At 36.3% G+C, this 21383-nt stretch overlaps 1 protein-coding gene across 2 annotated transcripts in view; it reads right to left on the bottom strand.

Annotated features, from left to right (window-relative positions):
• AAPT1 (aminoalcoholphosphotransferase 1) overlaps positions 1-21383 on the bottom strand; it is a 63316-nt gene that overhangs the window by 1740 nt on the left and 40193 nt on the right. For both annotated transcript variants that reach the window (XM_089816071.1, XM_089816075.1), the window contains 4 exons: positions 21092-21161; positions 436-499; positions 256-296; positions 57-141 (listed from right to left, as the gene is read on the bottom strand). In XM_089816071.1, the coding sequence (XP_089672197.1) occupies positions 57-141; positions 256-296; positions 436-499; positions 21092-21161 (260 nt within the window). The remainder of the gene's footprint in view (positions 1-56; positions 142-255; positions 297-435; positions 500-21091; positions 21162-21383) is intronic.

The following is a 21383-nucleotide window of genomic DNA, read 5'->3' as shown; positions in this document are numbered from 1 at the left end:
CATAAAATCAGTATAGCAGTTGTAACTACCAGATTTCGGCATTAACATCAACTTACCACCATATATCCAAAGGCAAAGCCAGTTCCCACTAACAATAGATGAGGCTGAGTAGCCAGCACATCAGATGGAGATAGCATTCCCCTGTAGCAGCACTCGAAAGTATCTAGATAATTCAGTAAACAGATTTATTCTTTGTTAAGAAAATCAGATTTTGGGACACTGTAGTCCATAAAGAAAGGTCCGTCTAATTCATACCATATAAAAACTCCAGCCAGAAGTGTGATGAATGGAAAAAGCTGGAAAGAAAATACACTGCAGGTATCAGATAATTTACAAACTCAAAAAATAAGTCAAAAAATCTCACATGAATTCTCCCCCCTTTTTACTTGGACCTAAACTTATTCATAATGCCAGAAATCAAGGCCAGAGACTCACCATAGCTAATGCGGGGAGCATGTTTCCCTTTCTTGCCTCAACTACTTTGTAGACATTATAGACACTGAAATGTGTTAAAACAAATACAAGAATGAGATCTCCAGGCCATTAGGAAGACTTAATTAGTCAGAAAATAGAGTTTAAAAAATAGCTAACAAAACTTAAGTCTATAAACCTGGAAGTTCCTAAAAGTTATCCCAATACTGAAATCTCAAAGTACTCAATGCAAACCATACCCTGTGAAAAAATTCTAAATTGTAAACCATAAAGCTTGCCGACCCATTCAAGATTTTAAATGGATACATATACAAACATCATTCAAAAGTTCCCATTGCCATGCATCATCCAAATCCAGGTATATACAAAGCCATCTTGATTGGAAGCATTGGAAAATCTATAAACAAATGATTTGAATAGCATACCTTTAGCATTAAGCAAGTCATCAATTTTTTCTTATAATAAACTGAAGAAATGCAATTTGAATTTTTGGTCCAAAAGGAAACTTTCGTAAATTTGAAAATGATAATATGTTTGCTCTTGTCAATACATGTATTCCATTAGAGGTGTGACAGATTTTGCAAGGTCAATTTTTTCTTATAATAAATTGAAGAATCGGATGCAATTTGAATTTTTGGTCCAAAAGGAAACTTCCATAAATTTCAAAATGGATAATATTTTTGCTCGTCAATACATGTATTCCATTTGAGGTGTGACAAATTTTGCAAGGTCATTGAGGAAAGCTGCAAAATGAGGGACAAATTCAAAGATTCTTAGAGCTGATAACTAAGTTACGAACTCCAAATTTACAGGAGCTACCGATTCGAAGCATTGTCTAACTTGAGGTAGAAAGATGGTTGAGACAAACCTATATACAAGATTCGCTGGAAAGAACATGAAGGTAGATTCAATTCAGGACAAGGGCGTGAAATTGTTGAGTAAGATATTAGGGTACAAGTTTAACCATGGTTCAAGGGTTAACTCAGTACCAGCTGGATTTCTACATGCAGCTTATGTAATAGCAATTCACAGAAGAAAAGTCAATTTGTGTGAGATCATCATATTGCAGTTGTTAGATAACATTGCAAAAGTGAAGAAGACAAAGAGTGCAGTCTTCAGATTTGAGTCTGTACTGACTCATTTATTCTTTTATGCAACAAGGAAGTTCCCAAGAGTGACAAATTGGGATAGCAATGAGTGCGCAATGAAATTGGTGACTCAATGCTACAGATCAAAGCTGGAGAATGTCAGAGATGATGACATTGATAGAATGATGAATAGTTTCCAGACTGAAATTAAACAGAGGTACAGAATACCTCCTCCATGGTAGAGAAATACAAGGATGATTTATGCTTCATGGTGGAGACAGACTACACATGCATGCAAGCTGTGGAACCAAGAGTTAAGTTCATGGAGCCCATGGGATATGAGATGAGCGCAGATCATACTTCAATCTGAGAAGGACACTGAGTGCCCTAGATGGGGAACTTACAATGAGAAGATGAGGATAGTTCATTCTAAACTACACAGCAAGGAAAGCAAGAAGAAAGTGGAGAAAGTAATTGATTCCATCCTTAAGAAATCAAGTATGACCCAAGAAGAGTTCAATGAGGTGAAAGGAATTGCATTAAAGATGAAGACAAGTGGGCAGTCTGAAGTGATATTGCAGGACCTTCAGAAGGTGTAACCATGTGCACAAACCCCCATTGCACCATTTGGAGAGAACCAGTTGGAATTGGCATATGCTCAACTTTCTCTTCTTCACTTCGCCAACAGTAGGTTAAAAAGAGCTCTATAAAGTATCTCTAGTAATCTTCTTACATTCACACTCAAACCTTTCTGCAGACGCGTTCTACTTTCTATGACCATCAAAACTTGATCACCATTATTGCTCTCATATGCTTGAAATTGGATTTATATTTTTCTGCCAATAGATCATTGTGACTTCCTTTCATTGGTTCAAGCACTCTCAAACATCTTTGATGATCAGCAGAGTTGCATCAGAAGGAAACAGAAAAGTATGAACTTTAACTTCGAAACCAATTACATATTTGTCCAATGTGTCAAAGGCAACTGACACTGTTGAAAAAAATTTCTTCACCAATGTCATTTTGTTTCATTATTTTCACTCTCCTTATTTAGAGGAAGTTATGCCCAGGGTAGGCAAAATAAGATTTATCTAATGTGTCTCTTTGCAAGACCAAATTGAGAATCTGTATAGTGGAGGAGAGAGTAATCAAAGATTAAGTTGTTGATTAAGAGGATGAAGGCCAGACAATTGTTGCAATGAGAATATCATCAAAGATGGGTTGGCAAATATTAAACACAGCAGCCAGTAATTAAATAAGTCACACGAAATGAAGCACCTTAACTTCATTTGAACCATAGTTCACAAACTCAAAGAGTACTCATGAGTATATTTCACTTACAAGTACTCAAAAAAGTAAGCTCACTTGGTTCTTCTCCAAAAATAATTTGAGTACTCACTAAGACTCGGTTATTTTATGGCTTGATGGGTTTATATTTAGGTCAAACGCGACAACTTAGAAATTGTCATTTTGACTGGAAAAATGCATTTTTGGCTCTATAATACCTCTATAATTTATATTGAGAGGGGGGTGACTAGGTAAAGGACAAACTATTAAATAGTGAAACCTAAGGATGCGCACTCGCACAAAAAACTCGATGTTCCTGGTGGGGAAATCCCCAGGACAAGTACGTCACACACCAGAGCACCCTCGTCACCATCCTTGTATCAGTCATGTATCTCAAGACGTGCGAACTAAGGGATGGTACCTAGAGATTTCCCAGGCGTCCGTCGACTGCACCCAGGACAAGACGAGGCGTGGTCATCTACGATTGGCAAAAAGTGCAAACAAGAAATTTATATTTTGTTTTTTTTGTTTTTTATCGGTTCCTAGTGGCCCTCTAAGCCTTTCATAAGGCCCATATACTTCATCTGGCATTCACATTTGCCATTCTTCTTTTTGTAATAGAGACCAAAGTGAGAAGAGTTTAAAAGAGCTCGGAAAGCGATTTGGCAAGTGATTGCAAGGTCAAGAGGAGCAAGATGAGCAAGAAGATTCTACTTTGCAAGTGATTGATCAAGCACAAGGTAGGTTTTTTAGTATTTTCTTTGTTTATTTTCAGATTTACATTTTTGTAATTTCTTTTTTCTAAAACTAAGTGTTGAAATTTGAACGCATTATTTGAGTTTAAAATTTTTGTTGATATTTTGTTTTTGCTGAAATTTTGAATGCATTATGTTAAGTTTTATGTTATTAAGTTAGGCTGAAAATTACTTCAATTTCTAAACAAGGCTGAAACAAGTTATAATTTATTTTTAGTTTTTTAAACGGCTGAAATCTATCAATGCAGTGTTCAACTGGCCTCGGGTCAAAGTCGAGAAGACGTGGGATTGCATGAGGGAAGTCAAAGTGCAAGTTTATCCAAGTATGAGTCTGAGCATTAGGGTCAAGGAAGTGAACACTGGGCTGACCCAGAAGTCCAATCTGAACCTCTGTATGTTGCACCAGGAGCACCTTCTATTGATTGCCCCTCTAAGATGTTGGCATAGTTTGCTAGGGGTCCTTATGATCCAATGTCCCCTCTAAAAGAATTTGTAATCAGAGTTTCAATCCCTACAGCTACAAGTGATGGCACACAGAAATGGAAATGGAAATGGAAATTTTGTGGCCTAGAATGGTATGGCAGAATTTTTATAGTTAATTCACACCTCTTTTGGGCTGGATATGGTGGGAGTTGATGCAAATTACTTGCAAATGCTGAAAATGTGAAATATAGAATTAAATAAACACATAGTGGGACATTCGTGATGATAGTGCAGTTCCAATGGAGAAATCTTTGGATGGTAGGCAACAGCTTCAGGCTATTCAGCAGTTGCAAGACAAGCGAGATACTTCTACATGTATCATGCATCAGAGAGCAAGGAATTTGTTTGATTCATGTTCACCTACTTCATCCTTTCATAGTTAAGTAGGGATGAGCAGCAAGGAGAAGAGGAGAACAAGAAGTTCTAGTACTACTAACCCCATTGCTGATTTATTTAACATGCATGCAAAGTATCGGTTAGATGATGCCATTGATGACTTTTTCTCTGCCAATGACATCCCATTACATGTAGCTCGATCTCCTTACTATAGGAACATGATGCCCATGGTGGTGAAGGATGGAGGGCCATCATTTGTGCCACCAAGTGAGCACAAATTGAGGAGCACAGTCTTGGATAGGCAATATAGCATGGTCAGAATTTTGATGGAAGAGACAAAGGCATGTTGGATAGAGTCCGCTTGCAGCATTATTATGGATGGAGGGCCATCATTTGTGCCACCAAGTGAGCACAAATTGAAGACCAAAGTCTTGGATAGGCAATATAGCAAGGTCAGAATTTTGATGGAGGAGATGAAGGCAAGTTGGATAGAGTCAGGTTGCAGCATTATTATGGATGGGTGGATGAACATTAGACATCATCCACCAAGGTGAACTTTAAGCAACCCTCCCAGCCCCCCATTCTAGAAAAAGATATAAACATATTGGCGAATCTTACATTATTTGATATATTACATTATTTAAGTAGCGAATCTTACATTATTTAAATATTTTTAGAACTGAATTTTATAAAAATATGACAATTTTAAATATCTTTAAGAACTAAATTATTAGCCAATTTTTTCTAAAATTAGCCAATTGGCGAATATTAGCCACTAAAAATACCCTGTCATCCACTCATCAACATCATGGTCACATGGATTAAGGGCCAATATTTTATGAAGTAAGTTGATTGTTCAGGTCATCATTAAGATGTTGAATTTCAATTTCATGTCCTTAGGGAAGCCATTGAGGAGGTTGGCAATCAAAATGTGGTCCAAGTAGTGACAAAATGAAGCACATGTGCAAAGCTAAAGGGATGCTTGTTGAGGCAGCCTATAGACATAGTTGGTGGACTTCATGCTGTGCACATGCCATGAACAATGAACTCAAGGACATGAGGAAAATTGACTAGATTAAACAAGTGGTCAATGATGCAGGAGAGGTGTACATGTTTATCTGCATCACCATACTTCACATGCACTTTTCAAGGGCTTCACAGAGGAGTTTTTGAAACCAGTTAAGACTAGATATACATCATATTACATTCTCTTGGAGAGAATGGTTGAGTTGCAAGAGCCATTGCAACTCACAATTATGATACAAAAATGAAATCGTTGGGTTAAGTCCAAAACAGAGCAGAGTAAGCGGGTAAAGGAGACAATGAAGAGTGATCAAGTTTGGATTGATGCAAAATACAGTCTCCATCCGTAATGGGCACCCCTAAATGTCCCAAAAAACTAAACCAAATTGCTGAAAGGAATTATGTCAAACAGTTTGCATTCAACCTCTTATTTCTCCGTTTAATGTTTTAAACCCCTTATAACTCCAAAAATCAAACGTTTATTTGTTTGTTGTGTTATGTGCATGGAATTGGTATCATACAACATAAACAAGAAAGAAACTACAATAATATGCAAAGTGGAAATGAACTGCTGCCAATAAAATGTTATTTTCAGAATTCATAAAACCAAATACATGGCAGATTTATCAACTCACTAATTACTTCAGCATTATTGACATAATACTCCAGCCCATGCTTTCGAACTTGCTGCTACAGTGTCGCATGAATAGTGCCGCATGAACAGTGCTGCTACAGTACTTTGTCCTTCAATCAGTCCACTACCTTCGTAATATCATTCCCTCAAAGCGGCATAAGCGTCGGACAAGTAGTGAAGAAGATATGAGCAAAATACCAAATCTGTTTGTAGCTGGAAATGCAACTAAACTGCTTGATAATGAAGCCGATAACAAAGAATTCCAAAGGCCAAACCCCAAAGGAATGACGTCTAGAATGTTACAAGAGAGGATAAATGTCCTCAAATGCCAAGAACGGAGCTGCAACTCACACACCAATTTCTTCTCATATTCAACCTCTCTAATGAAGCCACAAATGCTTCCTTTTATTCTATTTCCAAGGGTCCGCTCAACTCATATGGGCAATGTGGGATAAAAGATGTGTAATATATAAAACATATATTAAAATACCCCTTATGTCTCCCTTGGGTACACATCCAAATAAAATAAATATTAAAGTAACACTTTAATATTTTACAATTAAATTAGACGTTACTTTAATAAAACTTCAGGCATTAAAATGTATTAGCAATCGAACTCCGAATAATGCGAGTGATAGCTCATCGGAAAGCTCTCACCGAGGAGTATCAAATCCAATCACCAAAATTGACCTGCACTATGTCCTGCCGACTTACTAAAAATAGTAAGTATGCCTGAAACTGAGTAAATCAACTTCGTTTTGGCCCAAATTGGAAATGACTAGGCCAAAACACTCCAAGATCCCATTAAACCCTCCGTTAGCCCTCGAGACCATGTGGAACAAGGGTAATGCACACACACTTGGTCAGCTGCTAAAATGGGGACATTACACCATCATTGCTCCAATTTTTTTAGGTCATCACATATGGTTATATGGATGCACCTCCCCTTGGAGAGGTTTATGAGGGCACCGATTCCATGCTTGGCCAGAAGAGCGTTGGTGTGTGCGAGAGAGACCCAACTCTAGCATTTTATACTCAACAGATTCAGCCTATCATTCTCTAAGTGAACGACATTTGATACTCTTATAGGTAATTGTTAATTCAATATTTGTTGTTAAATTATTAATATTAATATTTACTATCTAGAGATTAGTACCTTCAGTTTTACTATTGGGTATGTTTATGAGACATGATATCATTTTACAGCTTACTATGTTCCAAGATGCTTAGATATGGTAAAGATGGACATGAGAACTATGGCATAGAAGCATCCCATATTGTGGTTGAAATATCAGAGATCACAGAGGGAAGAGATTAACATGCTAGCAACCTGATTCCTGTCACAAGATTGTAGTTCCTTATCTTTAGAACCTATTCAAGTTTTTTTATTTTAAATTTATATATTTATTATTTTATATTTTATGAAATTTAGAGTTTTAGTTTCATGATTTTCTCAGAATAACTATTTGTTTGTTATCTTGGGTTTCTAGTTCCTTAGCTTTAGTTAGAAACTACTCTTTATAGCTTCATCCACTTTGTTAAGAGGAACAAACTTACCTCTAAGAGAGCACAGAAGCCAATTGTTGCATAAAGTTCCTTGTGTATCGTCAATAGAAAGACATGCAAGTATAGAAAGAGCCCAAGAACACAAAGGAATGTAGAGCCAAATGATCCAAGTCAGATAGATGAGGACGAGACAATAGCATGTAATATCCCTTTCTAGATATTTACTAAAAGCCCTTGATATAAAACTTACAAATTTTAAACTGAACAATAAACTAGTATTTGACATAAATTTCAGAACTTAAATCGACTTTATAACCAGCAGATATGCACACAAGAAAACTCAGAAAGGCTTGTTTGGTTTCCTCCAATATTCAAAAGTACAAATATAAACCAGGAGTTAACTCAAATAATGACCAAATACGTTATTGTATTATATAATAGCAATAAAATAACATGCAACAATCCAAATAAACCAATGTTATAAACAGAAATAACAGTCAGATTGGCAAATGTAGATTAAACCTATAAGAAGGCTAGGTTTGCGTCCAACCTGCAAATGCTTCTTCAAGGGTTTGCGTCCTCAAAGAGATAACCAATAACTGTTTCCAGCTCCTAGGTTAATATTTATTTTAAATATTATATTCTTCATAACTTCCCATGTTGAGCCTATTGTACCCTTATCACTTTTCCCAATGTGATGCACGCCCTTTTAGGCAATGTGGGATAAAGCACCTTTTTTTGTCCTTTAGTCACTTAAGTGAACATGGTACCTTTTTAAATAAACTAACAAGTTAAATTAACTTTAAAAGTCACTTAGTCAATATACCATATAATCATCATGAAAATAACTGACCAAATGAACTTGGATAAGCACGTGCAGAAGCTCGTTAAAAAGCTCTCAACGAGACGCTTCCAAACCAACACTGAGATACCAAAAATTCTGAGCTCTGTTTACTTACTAAAAATAGTAAGCATTCAGACAACCTACCAAAACTGCTTTGATGGGTCAAAAACCAGAAATGTCTACGCCAAATCTCAAACTAAACCCCGTGAAGAACTTTTTCGCCCTAAAACCTAGGCGAAGTGAGCCGGCAACACAAAACTATAATGTTCCAGAAAAAGGGGACATTACAAGGCCTCCCTTCTCAAAGATTGCTTGCCCTCAAGCAATCTGCTCATACCTGCAAAAACCAAATGCCAAGATCCCATACTCGCCTCAAGAAAGAGGTTTTATTCCTCAGCCGATGTACCCAGGCATGTATCTCCCCAAACTCGAAAGGGTGAAACAGTACAATAAAGACCAATGTGCCAAATAACTGAATGCTAGGATCCCAAGTCTCACCATAAAGGGACACCAATTGCCATGTTTTGCTGCCCTATGTGCCAATACCCTCAGTCAAAAAGAATGCCTCACTCCAAGAGTGACCCTACGCGTCTCTACTGCCAAGTGAAGATGGAAGCTCAACAATATACCAATATCCACCCCAAGATGATAGCAACCTAGCTCCCCAGTAAAAGGAAATACATAGGGATGCTCCACCTGGATCCCAAATGAGAACTCGTACACTGTCTGAGATACCACTGACCAGCTCTTGTAATATCTATACCACTATACCACTATACCATTCTTGCAATATTTGTTCCGATGAGAATGACAGATCCGACCAATCTAACTCAACCACTATATCACCCTGGTGAAAACGAAGTAATCCTGATCTCTGGCACTCTAATATGTCAGAAGGCTGAAACACAGATCATAACCCTGTGATTGTGTAACAACATAGCATAATCCACCAGATGTAAGATACTATTAACACCTAGATTCCCGATCACCCAATCAACATGATCCTAGATCCTAGCTAAAGGAAAGAGTGGTTGGTGAATCACCCATGTCATGAATGCTAACATTGTCTTCAGTATACTGCTGAATAAAAAATGAAGACATCTCATTTGGAACGTAGGATAATGTGTGTTCTTCCCACTCATCTACAAATAACTCATTGACCCTTGAAAGCCAAATAAAATAAGTGAAAATATTACTAACTTACACAGGCAATTCACTGATAACTAGAATATACCAAAAAGTAGGTCGTGGCCATCTCATAAGAGCTGCGTGATAGATCTCTGGGTAAGCTGAAAAATCCCTCAGAGCAAGCCAAGGATAAATCTAAACTTCCTAATCCACCATAAGTACCCTCGCTCATGTCAAAGTCTTCATAAAAGGAAGGTTCACCATTAACTGAAATCTCTGAATTATCCTTGCTTGTATCACTAACCATGTGCTCATGTGAAAATGTACAACTGCTGTCATAAAAATCAGAATTTCCAGACTCATCAACTTGCTGATCCATAGAATTTTTCTCATCATGGAAAGTCTCAAACAGGGAACACGTGATTGAATTACATTGCTTGCCTTCACATCTACCCACCTTATGAATTTCTTCAATGATTTGTGTGATTTCTTGTGCCCTTGAATCATGGTTATCTTCTTCATAAGTGGCTGCCCCACTCGTTTGATTTTCAGCTTTGTGGATGGAGTATTGTATTAAGCTTGATTGAAGGTATAGCTCATCTACCTCACTCTCCTTGTCCTTCCCAAATTTTATCACTAGATCTCTATCCATTAATAGTTGCAAGTACTCATATTTTATCGTTTTCAAAGTTTCAAAAATATTATGTAAGAGGATCTGTGACACCACAAACATTCCCATGCCTCTCTTCTATCACAATCTTCTGCATGAAATCCTCAATCAAATTGGAAGAATCATCCATCCTCGTCAACACTTGGACAATCTTGTCCTCTTTGACCAAAAGCATATCCAATAAGTCAAGGAGTGATAATGTTTTTTGACCATCTCCTTCAAACATAAGCGGCCTGTTCCCCATAGAATCTTCTGATTTTTCAACACCTAGGGAGACAACATTTTTAGATATGTCCTCTAATTCAATGTGTGCTAGATCATCTATTCTGCCAACATTGCGGTCCATTTGCTGCTCCTCAATATTTGACATAATTTCTAGCCTAGAATCAACATAAAATTCATCCAAGTTAATTTTCATGTCACCAAATAAGATGTTGGTGTTTTCCATGTCTAAATAAGATAGGGAGTTGCCAACGTTGGTGGTTTGGTCAACTCTTCTACCTGGGCCATCAATATGCTCATCAGAAGGACTAGTGTAAACAACTCCATAAGATACTTTTGTCTCCCAATTACCTACTAGTATACTTGTGCCATTATTAGTACTACTATCAAGTTGATTGATATTTGCCCTATGCAAATTTTTGTAACTGTCCATAACAAGGAGATCTCGAGCCAATTCATAGTATTTGTTTCTTATCATATCTGTCTTGTTTTGCAGCTCTAGCTAAAAGTCCACATAATTAATGAAAGGAAATTCTTTTTGAAGCTTTGACGAGAATTTGTTATAATCATCGTACAGTCTCCTTACTTCCGTTCTACATTCATAAGGATCTTTGACTTGCCCTGTGCTCTTCACTTCTTTCATCATTACGGATATATCTTTCCATCATGCTAAGCTAATGTATTTGCGTATCTGTTGTAGGTGGAATCTTCAACTCTGCTTCTCAAACAGTTATCCCGATACCACTGCTTATCGATTCAAATGTTGTAATGATCTTTGACTGTTCTAATTAAATAGTTCAAGACCGTATTAACTGGTGAACCTACAGCTGTCTATCTTGATGTGTTACTCACGTTTTATATGCCAGTAGAACTTGCAGATAAAGTCCAGCTCAACAGCACTATTGTTCTAGCTCGACTGTGTATTGGGTGTTGGAATCTCATCTAGAAGGATATAAGAACTGAATCAACCAACAGAAATTTACGATCTTGTTGCTTTAAAGTCTACTCATTCCTTATTCCAAATTGACCACTGTAATAATATTTGGCCAATTCTAATCACAGAGTTCTGATCTATAACTGGGTAATTAGTCAAACAGTTGTTGGGTGAAAATATGATTACCTTCAATTTACTATTTACTTGAACTCACTTGAGAAAGAAAACGATTAATCTTATATGACTCGGAATGCCAGATAAACTCAAAACCACGTCTTGGATTTATTAATTATTATCCAGATTTCACATTAATTTATTAAACTAGTGAAAACATCACAGACCATCATTCACACTTAACATGTGTAATAACAAACAAATACGAGAAGAGGGAACTAAAGACAAACCTGTGATTCTTCGCATGACATATACTGGTATGGAGTCTCATCTTTACTGGGCGACTACAGCTTGTCTTCGCCACTAACTCAAGTTGGCTGTCCACTATAACAATCATTTGATGTTCCATTACAAGGAGAATACTGTTGAAGGAGTTTAGGAATGCTCCATGCACTCAACCTAGGCACACTTCTTGGTGCTCATCCAACCTGTCATCTGCTACAAAATGCTTCCGCCACTCACGCTGAGGTAAGAGTCGATTCAATACCATGGAGAGAGTAAACCCACGCTACCACCAACTGTGGATTCCGAAATATCACCTAGACACACCCGTGTTCTCAGCCCACAGTTATTCCTGTTGGACATGCTTTCTAGTATCCGTCTGGCAATGTCCGTTGTATATATAACGTTCCAAGGATATGACAGGAGTTTGCTGACGATTACGTGACCATTGGTTTGTGACTCCAATCTATAATAACAGTCTGCCAACTCAAGGACCCGTGGAGGGTACACAAACTTTCTAGAACCACTAGTTTCAGCTACCTACGGAACTTACATCTGAGCATGTCTCTTAGCCGACTACCCACTGTTCATACCATGTTACTAGATGGAGACTAACCTACCGCAACCTCCTTGCCTGACGTGAGGTTCAAATGTCAAATATGAATGAAGACGGACTCCTGTGAGCTTAGAAGTGACCCGTAGCTTCTTAAAAGCAATACCAGACGGGTTCCCGTGAATACTAAAGTAACCCAGGGCTCCAAAATTTCATACCAATAACTATTCTAAACTGCATAACAATTTGATTTACAGAGGATTCTCCCAAGGACCTTGCCGAAAACAACTGACTAGCGTTAACTTCTAGTACAGATTTAAATTGTCTTGTTTCATCTACCTTTGGGAGAGTTTGTCCTTTATTGGAAATTGGAGAGATTTCAGTACCATGACGTTTCAAGCTACTCCGTCTGGATTCAACAACCTGGGAAAATTGATGAGAGGTGGTAACTTCAACTTCATCTTCAGAATCAGCCACTTCAACTGTTTCCTCTGTCCTAGAAGATGATACAAGGCTCAATGGCGGTTTGAAGGAAGATGCATTAAACTCTCTAGATAAAACAATTTCAATTACTTTATATTCATCCAATCTAGGGATTTTCTTCACATGAAGAAATTTATCAGGGCCCAGGCTGGAGGTCCTTTTTGCATCTTCTGCTGGAACTACCAGTAACTCGCATTCTATTGGTATGTCTTCTTTTTGTACTTTATTTGCTGATATAATTTCACAGGTTGATAGGAAAACCAGCTCTGATACCACTATAATATCCCTTTCAGGATATTTACTAAAAGCCCTTGATATTAAAACTTACAAATTTTAAACTAAACAATAAACTAGTATTTAATATAAATTCCAAAACTTAAATCGACTTTTATAACCAGCGAATATGCATACAAGAAAATTCAGAAAAGCTTGTTTGGTTTCCTCCAATATTCAGAAGTACAAATATAAACCAAGAGTTAACTAAAATAACCGCCAAATACATTACTATATTATATAACAGCAATACAATAACATGCAACAATCCAAATAAACCAATCTTACAACAGAAATAATAGTTAGATTAGCAAATGTAGATTACACATATAAGAAGGCTAAGTTTGTGTCCAACCTTCAAATGCTTCTTCAAGGGTTTGCGTCCTCGAAGAAAAAATCAATAATTGTTTCCAGCTCCCAGATTAATATTTATTTTAAATATTATAATCTTCATAACTCCCCATGTTGAGCCTGTTGTAACTTTATCGCTTTTCCCAATGTGATGAATGCCCTTTTAGGCAATGTGGGATAAAGCACCTTTTTTTGTCCTTTAGTCACTTAAGTGAACATAGTACCTTTTTAAATAAAGTGACAAGTTAAATGAACTTTAAAAGTCACTTAGTTAGTAAACCATATAATCATCAGGCATCAAAATAACTGGCCAAATGAACTCAGATAAGCACGTGCAAAAGCTCGTTGGAAAGCTCTCGATGAGACGCTTCCAAACCAACACTGAGATACCAAGAATTCTGAGCTCTGTTTACTTACTAAAAATAGTAAGCATCCATACAACTTGCCAAAATTGCTCTAATGGGTCTGAAACTAGAAATGTGTAGGCCAAATCTCGAACTGAACCCCGTGAAGAACTTTTTTGCCCCGAAACCTAGGCCAAGTGAGCCGGCAACACAAAATTATAATGTCCCAGTAAAAAGGGGACATTACATAGCACAAGCTGATATAGGGATAGTTGGTGGTGCTTTGGCAAACATTGACCATGAGGATTCAGAGTCCAATAGTTCTAGTGGTAAGAAATTTGAGTTGGGGGGTGATTAAAGGCCTCTTATTCTTACATTTTGACATTATTTAAGATTTTGGCATTTTGTCATTTTGATATTGATCATGATTCATTATATCATGCTACTCTGCTAATTATATCATGATCATCTTTATGATATATCATATTTCATATTTGAACAATGAATTTTGAATCTTTGATATAAGTTTAAAACATGAGTCATATGTTATTATGTATAATCTATGTTTATGTTAGTAACTTAGCATGTTTGAAAAATTAAATGTTACTATGTTTAATCATAATGTTAATATGTTCAATCTTGAATGGTTCTTGTTTGTGTTGCAATTTTGCCATGTTCAAATTCAATGGTGTTATATTGAAACAACTTTTCATAAATTAGCATTTGAAGTTATGTATATATAGTATGCCCCCCCCTTCCACCACCCCAGCATTTTCTTGAAGCCTTTATATGACTATTCATAGTCATCTCTAACTTCTTTATTTGTTAGCTTCTCCATGCCCACTTGTTAGTTGCAAATAGCCTCTTTACAATATTTTACCCAGCTCTATCCTAACTTGGCATTTCTTTGGTTCTCTTTGTTGGAACCTCCTATACTCTACCCACTTTAAAGAGCTCTAATTGCTCCTTCCTTGAACTTTTCCTTTCATCTCCAAACATTCCATCTTCCTAGATATATGGTCTTCTTAATGTGTCCTCCATGCACCTCATTCCTCCAAAACACACATGTTGAGGAAGTCCATATCAAAGAATTACCATCCACCGTAACACATGGGTTGCCAATTGTATCCACCAATTCTCTGAGAAATGCTTTCTTGTACATGGTTCATCAACTATCTTTACATTGCAAATACCTTTTACATGTACCTATTTTTCCCTTTTCATCTTTGTCATCATCTTTCACCTAGGTTTCTAGCTTACCATAACCTATTATACATGTGCAAGCATCAAAAACAATGGCAAAGTATTTCCTTTCCAAAGAACCTCTAACAATTAGCAGTTTTCCCTAACCAAATTACCATACAACCAATTGGGCATAGGGAAACACTCCAATACAACAAGGGCCCAAAAGGTCAAGAGCAATGATATTAGATGATGATTGGTGGGCTCAAGTGGATTACATATTAGAATTCACCAAGCCTATCATGTCTATGCTAATGCTGCCGACATGAATCAGCCATGGACACCGTGTTGGAGAAAGTCAAATTGGTAAGTTATAATACAATCCTCTATCCTAGTTTTTAATTATTAAGAGATAGCTAAGGTTAAAAAGTTTTAATTTACATAATTTAAATCAAGATAACTTACATGAACATCATTTGTCCTTCATATCCAAGATCTTTCAAAGGAGAGAGAATGACCTTGCAAACACCTTATACAAAAAGGTGGAAGAAATTGTTCTTCACAACTGAAACAAGCTGACTACAGCTTTGCATCTTCTAGCCTATACTCTCTCCCCTAGGTATTATAGCCCAGAGGTACTTTCTATTCCAAGCAGAGTGGCGCCATATAAAGATGTTGAGGTTGCTAGTGGGTATACAAGGGCATTCGATAGGATCTTCAGTGATCCAAATGTGGGCAAATGTTGGGATAGAATTTGGATTATATCTCAGAAAAGATGCAAATCCTATTGTTGTTAATGATCAAAGCATAATGGATGATATTACATGGTGGTACCTCCATGGGCAAGATTATGTGTACCTCTAGCCTCTTGCCATAAAGATTCTATCACAAGCAAGTTTTTAATTTTAATTTTTTACGTGTTTTTTTATTTTTTTGGCCACTTGCAATCTATATTTTAACACTTAATTTTGTTTGTTTTCTCTAGGTTTCTAGCTCTTATGCCACTAGGAAGATTTGGAGTACATACTCCTTTATCCACTCAGTGAAGCATAACTGATTGGGCTTCAAAAAAGAAGAAGACTTGGTGTTTGTTCACAACAACTTGTGCCTCCTCTCATGTAAGGATCCAAAATACCCAAATGAGGCAAAGAAGCTTTGGGACTTGGATATGAAAATTGAAGATCTTGCTAGAGCCACACTACTTGATCTAGACGATGAGGAGGATGACACAACACCCTCTACTTCTAGTGGAACCAATTTGGTTTGAATGATGATGAGGATCTATTACTTGCAGCCACTGAAGATCCCAATAATCCACATGATTTAGAAAATCGATTCGATGATTGAGAACACTTTCATGATTATTGAATCTTGTTTCAAACATTATTGAACTATTAGACTTAAGTCTAAGTATTTTTATGAATTCAATGATGATGAGGATCTATTACTTGCAGCCACTGAAGATCCCAATAATCCAGATTCCACATGATTTAGAAAATCGATTTGATGATTGAGAACACTTTCATGATTACTGAATCTTGTTTCAAACATTATTGAACTATTAGACTTAAGTCTAAGTATCATTATGTTCATCTTTGACATTTGGCATTGATGAATGGTCAAGCATCATAGATTCATAGTATGAAATGATTTAGTTTTAGAATTATGTATATTTCTCTTAATGCATGTGTTAATATATATATATATATATATATATATATACACTCTCACAAATCCTCACGAATCATAAGGAGACAAAATATCACGAATCCAATTTTCGAAGCCAAATCCATCCCCAAACTCAAATCAACAACTTAAATTTTTTTAATAAAATAAGGCATTAAGTTTTTGGCATTTTTATTTAAAAAATAATGCTTTCTACAGATTTCCCTACCACTTTTCCCCAGAAAAACAAAGTTTTTTAGATCTTTAAGCACTCTTTGTCCTTATCATGAAGGGCTGCTAGTTTTTTTCACCTTGAGGGTTTTACATGATATTTTCCCAAAAAATTATGGTTAGTATGATCTTGGTGGGTTTTACACAATGTTACCCTAGGTTTCCAATACAAGGGGATGAGGAAACAGGTCTCTGGGACAGATTTTTTTCTCTAAGCAGCGGATGGCAATGAAAACAGCTATATAAAAAATAGGAAAAATTTAAAACAATAACGAAATTTTAGATATTCATATGAAAAATGGATAAAGCATGCTTATTTGAATTATAGAACATTGACATTTAATGTTTGTATTAAATGATTTAACTTTTAGAGTTCACATGAGAGTGGAAATCAAACAAATTATCAAAACTGAAACATTAATTTTATGGGACAGCCAAGGGAAAGGTTTCTGAATTTCTGAGACATCCTAGAAACATGGACGTATTAATTTTTTCCGGAAACGCATCCCCAGGTAACACTGGTTTTACATGATTATTTTCTCAGATATAATGACTTTTCCGATGTAAAAGGGTTTTGCTCAATTTTTTGACATTTCAGCATCACATTTAGGGTTTGATGATTTTTCCACAAAATCATGGTTTCAGTCACTTCTTTTGATGCTCTTTGGCAAAAGAGTGGTTTCTCAGATTTTTGTCCATTTTTAATCAACAAAAATTGGAGTTTTTTGAGAAGCTGATCTCAATTTATGTCTCTAGATAATCGGTGAGATGGCTTGAGTACCTAACATCAGACTGGAAGGCACTCAGCTTTTTTTTTTTCTTGGTCATATGAGGAAGTTCTATAAAAAACGGTTGGCCAAATGACCTACAAATGATGTCAAGTCTTTTGAAGGGCAGCTAATGACCAGTAAGGAAGGGTATTAAACTAATATTGTAATATTTAGTAAAATGACTATTCAATTAACTTTCTTTTAAGTCAGTTTTTAGTAACTTTCTATGCTTTAAGTTGTTCCTAAATTCTGTAGTTTAGTAACTTTTGGTTCTTTTATTGTTGCAATTGCTTTGCTAAGGGGTATTCCTCTCCTCTGTTTAATATTAAATATCAATCGATTATAATTTCAAATATTTGATTGCAAAAGCACCTCTCAAGCATGCTATGTTTTGAGCTTTCTTTTCCATCTTGTAAAAAGTAGAACTTAGAACTGTTTATACCATGTAAAAGACTAGACAAAGATTTGAAATGGTGGAACTCATCAAAAAATATGCCTAAAGATGTTTGGTCACATAGCATATGTGTGCACAACAGGAGGAACAAGATGGTAGTGCACTCAAGAAATTATGCCCAACAATTTAAAAATTGCCTCTTTTATTTGTCTAGAACATCTCACCAATCACCTCGCCACCTTATCAATTGTTAGGGAAAGAAAACAAGTGGCACCAACACCTAGAAAGTTCACCCCACTTTAAGTGTTCTAAACCTTCTTGAACACTAAACACGGATTACTTAAAACATTGTCCAATTTGGCAATGAAATAAGGTAGCAAAACCGAGTAATATGTGGGCATGGGCCATTTTGTTAGCTTCTAAGTTTTTCCAGTTTCTAACTTCCTTGACAAAGAAAACTAGCATTGTTGCCACCCACAAAGTGTGCCATAAATCTGATTGTCTTCTACTTAATGTACAGGGGAAAATACTTACATTTCCATTTGTCCTATGTTTGAATGGAGATTATCTGAGGAATAGATTTCTTACAACTTTGCCAAATTTTGTATGGTGCTTAGTGAGTTTTTATGTGGAAAAGTCACTCCCAAAGTGTACCTATCTTAAATAGGTTACTCCCTTTGAATGATTTCATGCAAGTATATCGTGTCTTTGCCACTTATTAGAACTTGAGCAAAGCTTTTACAAGACTGACACAAGCAAAATATGCATTCCATTTAACTTAAAATATCTCACAAGCATTACAATAAATTAATAATAAATTTGACATGTCTTATGTCCTAGTGGAGTTCACTCCTAACTTCATCATTGAAATTTGTGCACCGACAAAGAAATATGTGGCAAAGCCACCTTATGTGTCCACTTGGGCCTCTTCAGCACACTTACAATACACTTGGCAAAAAAGATCACAAGTTGAACCACTATAGAAGTGTGTTACTGGAATATGTTAGTTCAGGTTTTTTAGTTTCCTTGTGCTATAGGTATCTATTATTTGGCCAATGTTCCACGAGGACGCGTCCCCTATGCTTTTAGGCTCGTATCCATCCCAGGGATGAAACGGGGATGCGGCGACGGATTTTTGCCGTCCCCAAAGCTGTCCCCTTTTTACCAAATTCGGAAACGTCCCCAAAACGGCAACAAAATTTGAGCAAGAAACTTGGGGACAGCTTTGTCGTGTCCCCTAGCCATCCCTGAAACCTCTAGCCAGCCCCTTTTTTCCAGCTAGTCGGTAAAAGGAAAAATAGTAAATTTTGTTTTTTGTGCGGCTTTGTAGTTGTCTTAAAGACATAATAAAAATGTGCAAACCATATTTGTCCATTAAAACACTAAAACACTAACTCTTCTACTCATCTTAAGATATGATGCACTTGCTAAGAGGGAAAAAAACATAAAGCAACAGCAGTAGCAGCAAGAAGGAAAGATTGCATTTAGTATTTCTATTTACTACTTACTATTTTAGTTGCACTTCTCTTTATTCCATTCTGATTTCATGCATAATACTTGGAGACTTTAGGCATTTTGATTTTACTACGAATGTATGTAATATGTTATAATGGAGGTACTTAGTATTTGTCATTTGATAATTTTTCATGTATTGATCTTCTAAAATGTCTATGGTGAATGGTTTATCAATGTTATGATATGCATACTTGAATTTTGTCTCTCTATATAAAAAAATCCCCTATGTTTTTTAATCATCATCCCCTAAGGTCCCATCTCCTAAATTTTGGCTTTGACCCGTCCTTGTACCGGAAACACATCCCCATCCCCTGAAACATCCCCGTCCCGAAAACTCTGTGGAGCATATAGATTATTCTTGCACACATTTTATTTAAGCTTGCTTATGTTAGTAGGGGTGGTTAATATGAGGACATGTGGCAAACTACTTAAGCTACATTTGCCACTCACTCATGGGTAGTTGAGTCACACATCCACTTTTGCCTTATCCTATCACCTCTCATTACCACTATTTTGTTCTTTCCTAAGTGGGTTATGGGGTAGTTGGGTTTCTCACCCTCTTTTGACTTTATTTACCACCTTTCAAAACCCCTTTTTGATTTCATGTAAGGAAGTTATGCCACCTATTTAAATTTACCAAGAAGGTAAAACCTCCCACCTTTTATGGGGAATAGGAGTTACTAACCTCTTGGTTTTATATGGCTTTATTTTCTATATAATAAGCACTCCACTCTCAACTTCACAAGTTCAGTGATAGCCTGGTAAGAGTCTCCTCAAAAATTCTGGCATTCTCTATTTTCCTCTCATTTCAGATTTTTCTTAATTCGGCTATTTGATCTTCAATCACCTGTTACTTGGAGATTGCATGTGGTCTAAAACCAACATCAGATCGTGGCTCAGTTCTCACTTCTTGCAAAAAAGATCACTGATTACGCCACTGGAGAAGCATAAAAGTGGAATTTACTATGTCATTTGCTAGTTCTGCTCAGGCTTTCGTGCATTCAAATTTTCTTATTTTCATGCTTCTTCCTCCTCCATTTAGTTCCATCATTCCTCAATCCCAATATTTACTTGATATTTTCATCATCGCTTACTCCTCATTAAGCATGAGGCAATCATCTTCAACCTACTAAACTTGTTAGTTGAAGTACAAAAATCTAACAAGAGGACCTTGTAAGCTAACCAGGGAAACCATAATTGATCAGATTGGCACACAATGACAACCAACTAATAACAATTCTAACAAAAAGGAGCAAGAAAGCTGATTTCATGTGAGTGCCAACACATCCCCTTTTAACACGAGAAAACTCAGAAATGGGATTGCATACAATAGATGAATAGCAAATAAAATCATAATATGCAGGAATGTCAATCTTTGACTACAAGGTTTGTTTAAGTAATCAACAGTGAAAACCTGCTATCAAATTATTTATTGAAACATTTACATGTGATAATGTGTTAGACATCTGATGTCCACATTTCTTTAGGGGTAAAATGTACAAGAAAATTACTTATACAAGAGAATATGAGCAGTAACTAAAATAATTTTCTCTCCAACTATAACTTAATATTAGCAACAGTAAGAAAATTACTTGTATCCAACTGTAGGAGCCACAGCAACAACAATCATGACATACAAAACGAGGTCATATACTGGAATGTCTGCACATGTACATACAAGTAATATTCAAAAAATATTATATCACAAAAACAGTATTATATCACGAAAAGATACAAGTATTTCTACCTTCCTCTGCATAAATAAAAGACTGAGCAACATAGAATGAATCATAGTAACAGATTTAAATCCTTCATGTCATCTGCTTGGTCATAAATAATATATTTTAACCTATTGAGCCAACCTGTAACATCCATTCAACTTTG

The sequence above is a fragment of the Cupressus sempervirens genome, chromosome 1 (assembly GCF_028749045.1).
Source record: "Cupressus sempervirens isolate cs-2001-9-10 chromosome 1, ASM2874904v1, whole genome shotgun sequence".
NCBI classification, from domain to species: Eukaryota; Viridiplantae; Streptophyta; class Pinopsida; order Cupressales; family Cupressaceae; genus Cupressus; species Cupressus sempervirens.
Note: the sequence above shows the minus strand (reverse complement) of the source record. Positions and strands in the feature narration are given on the sequence as shown.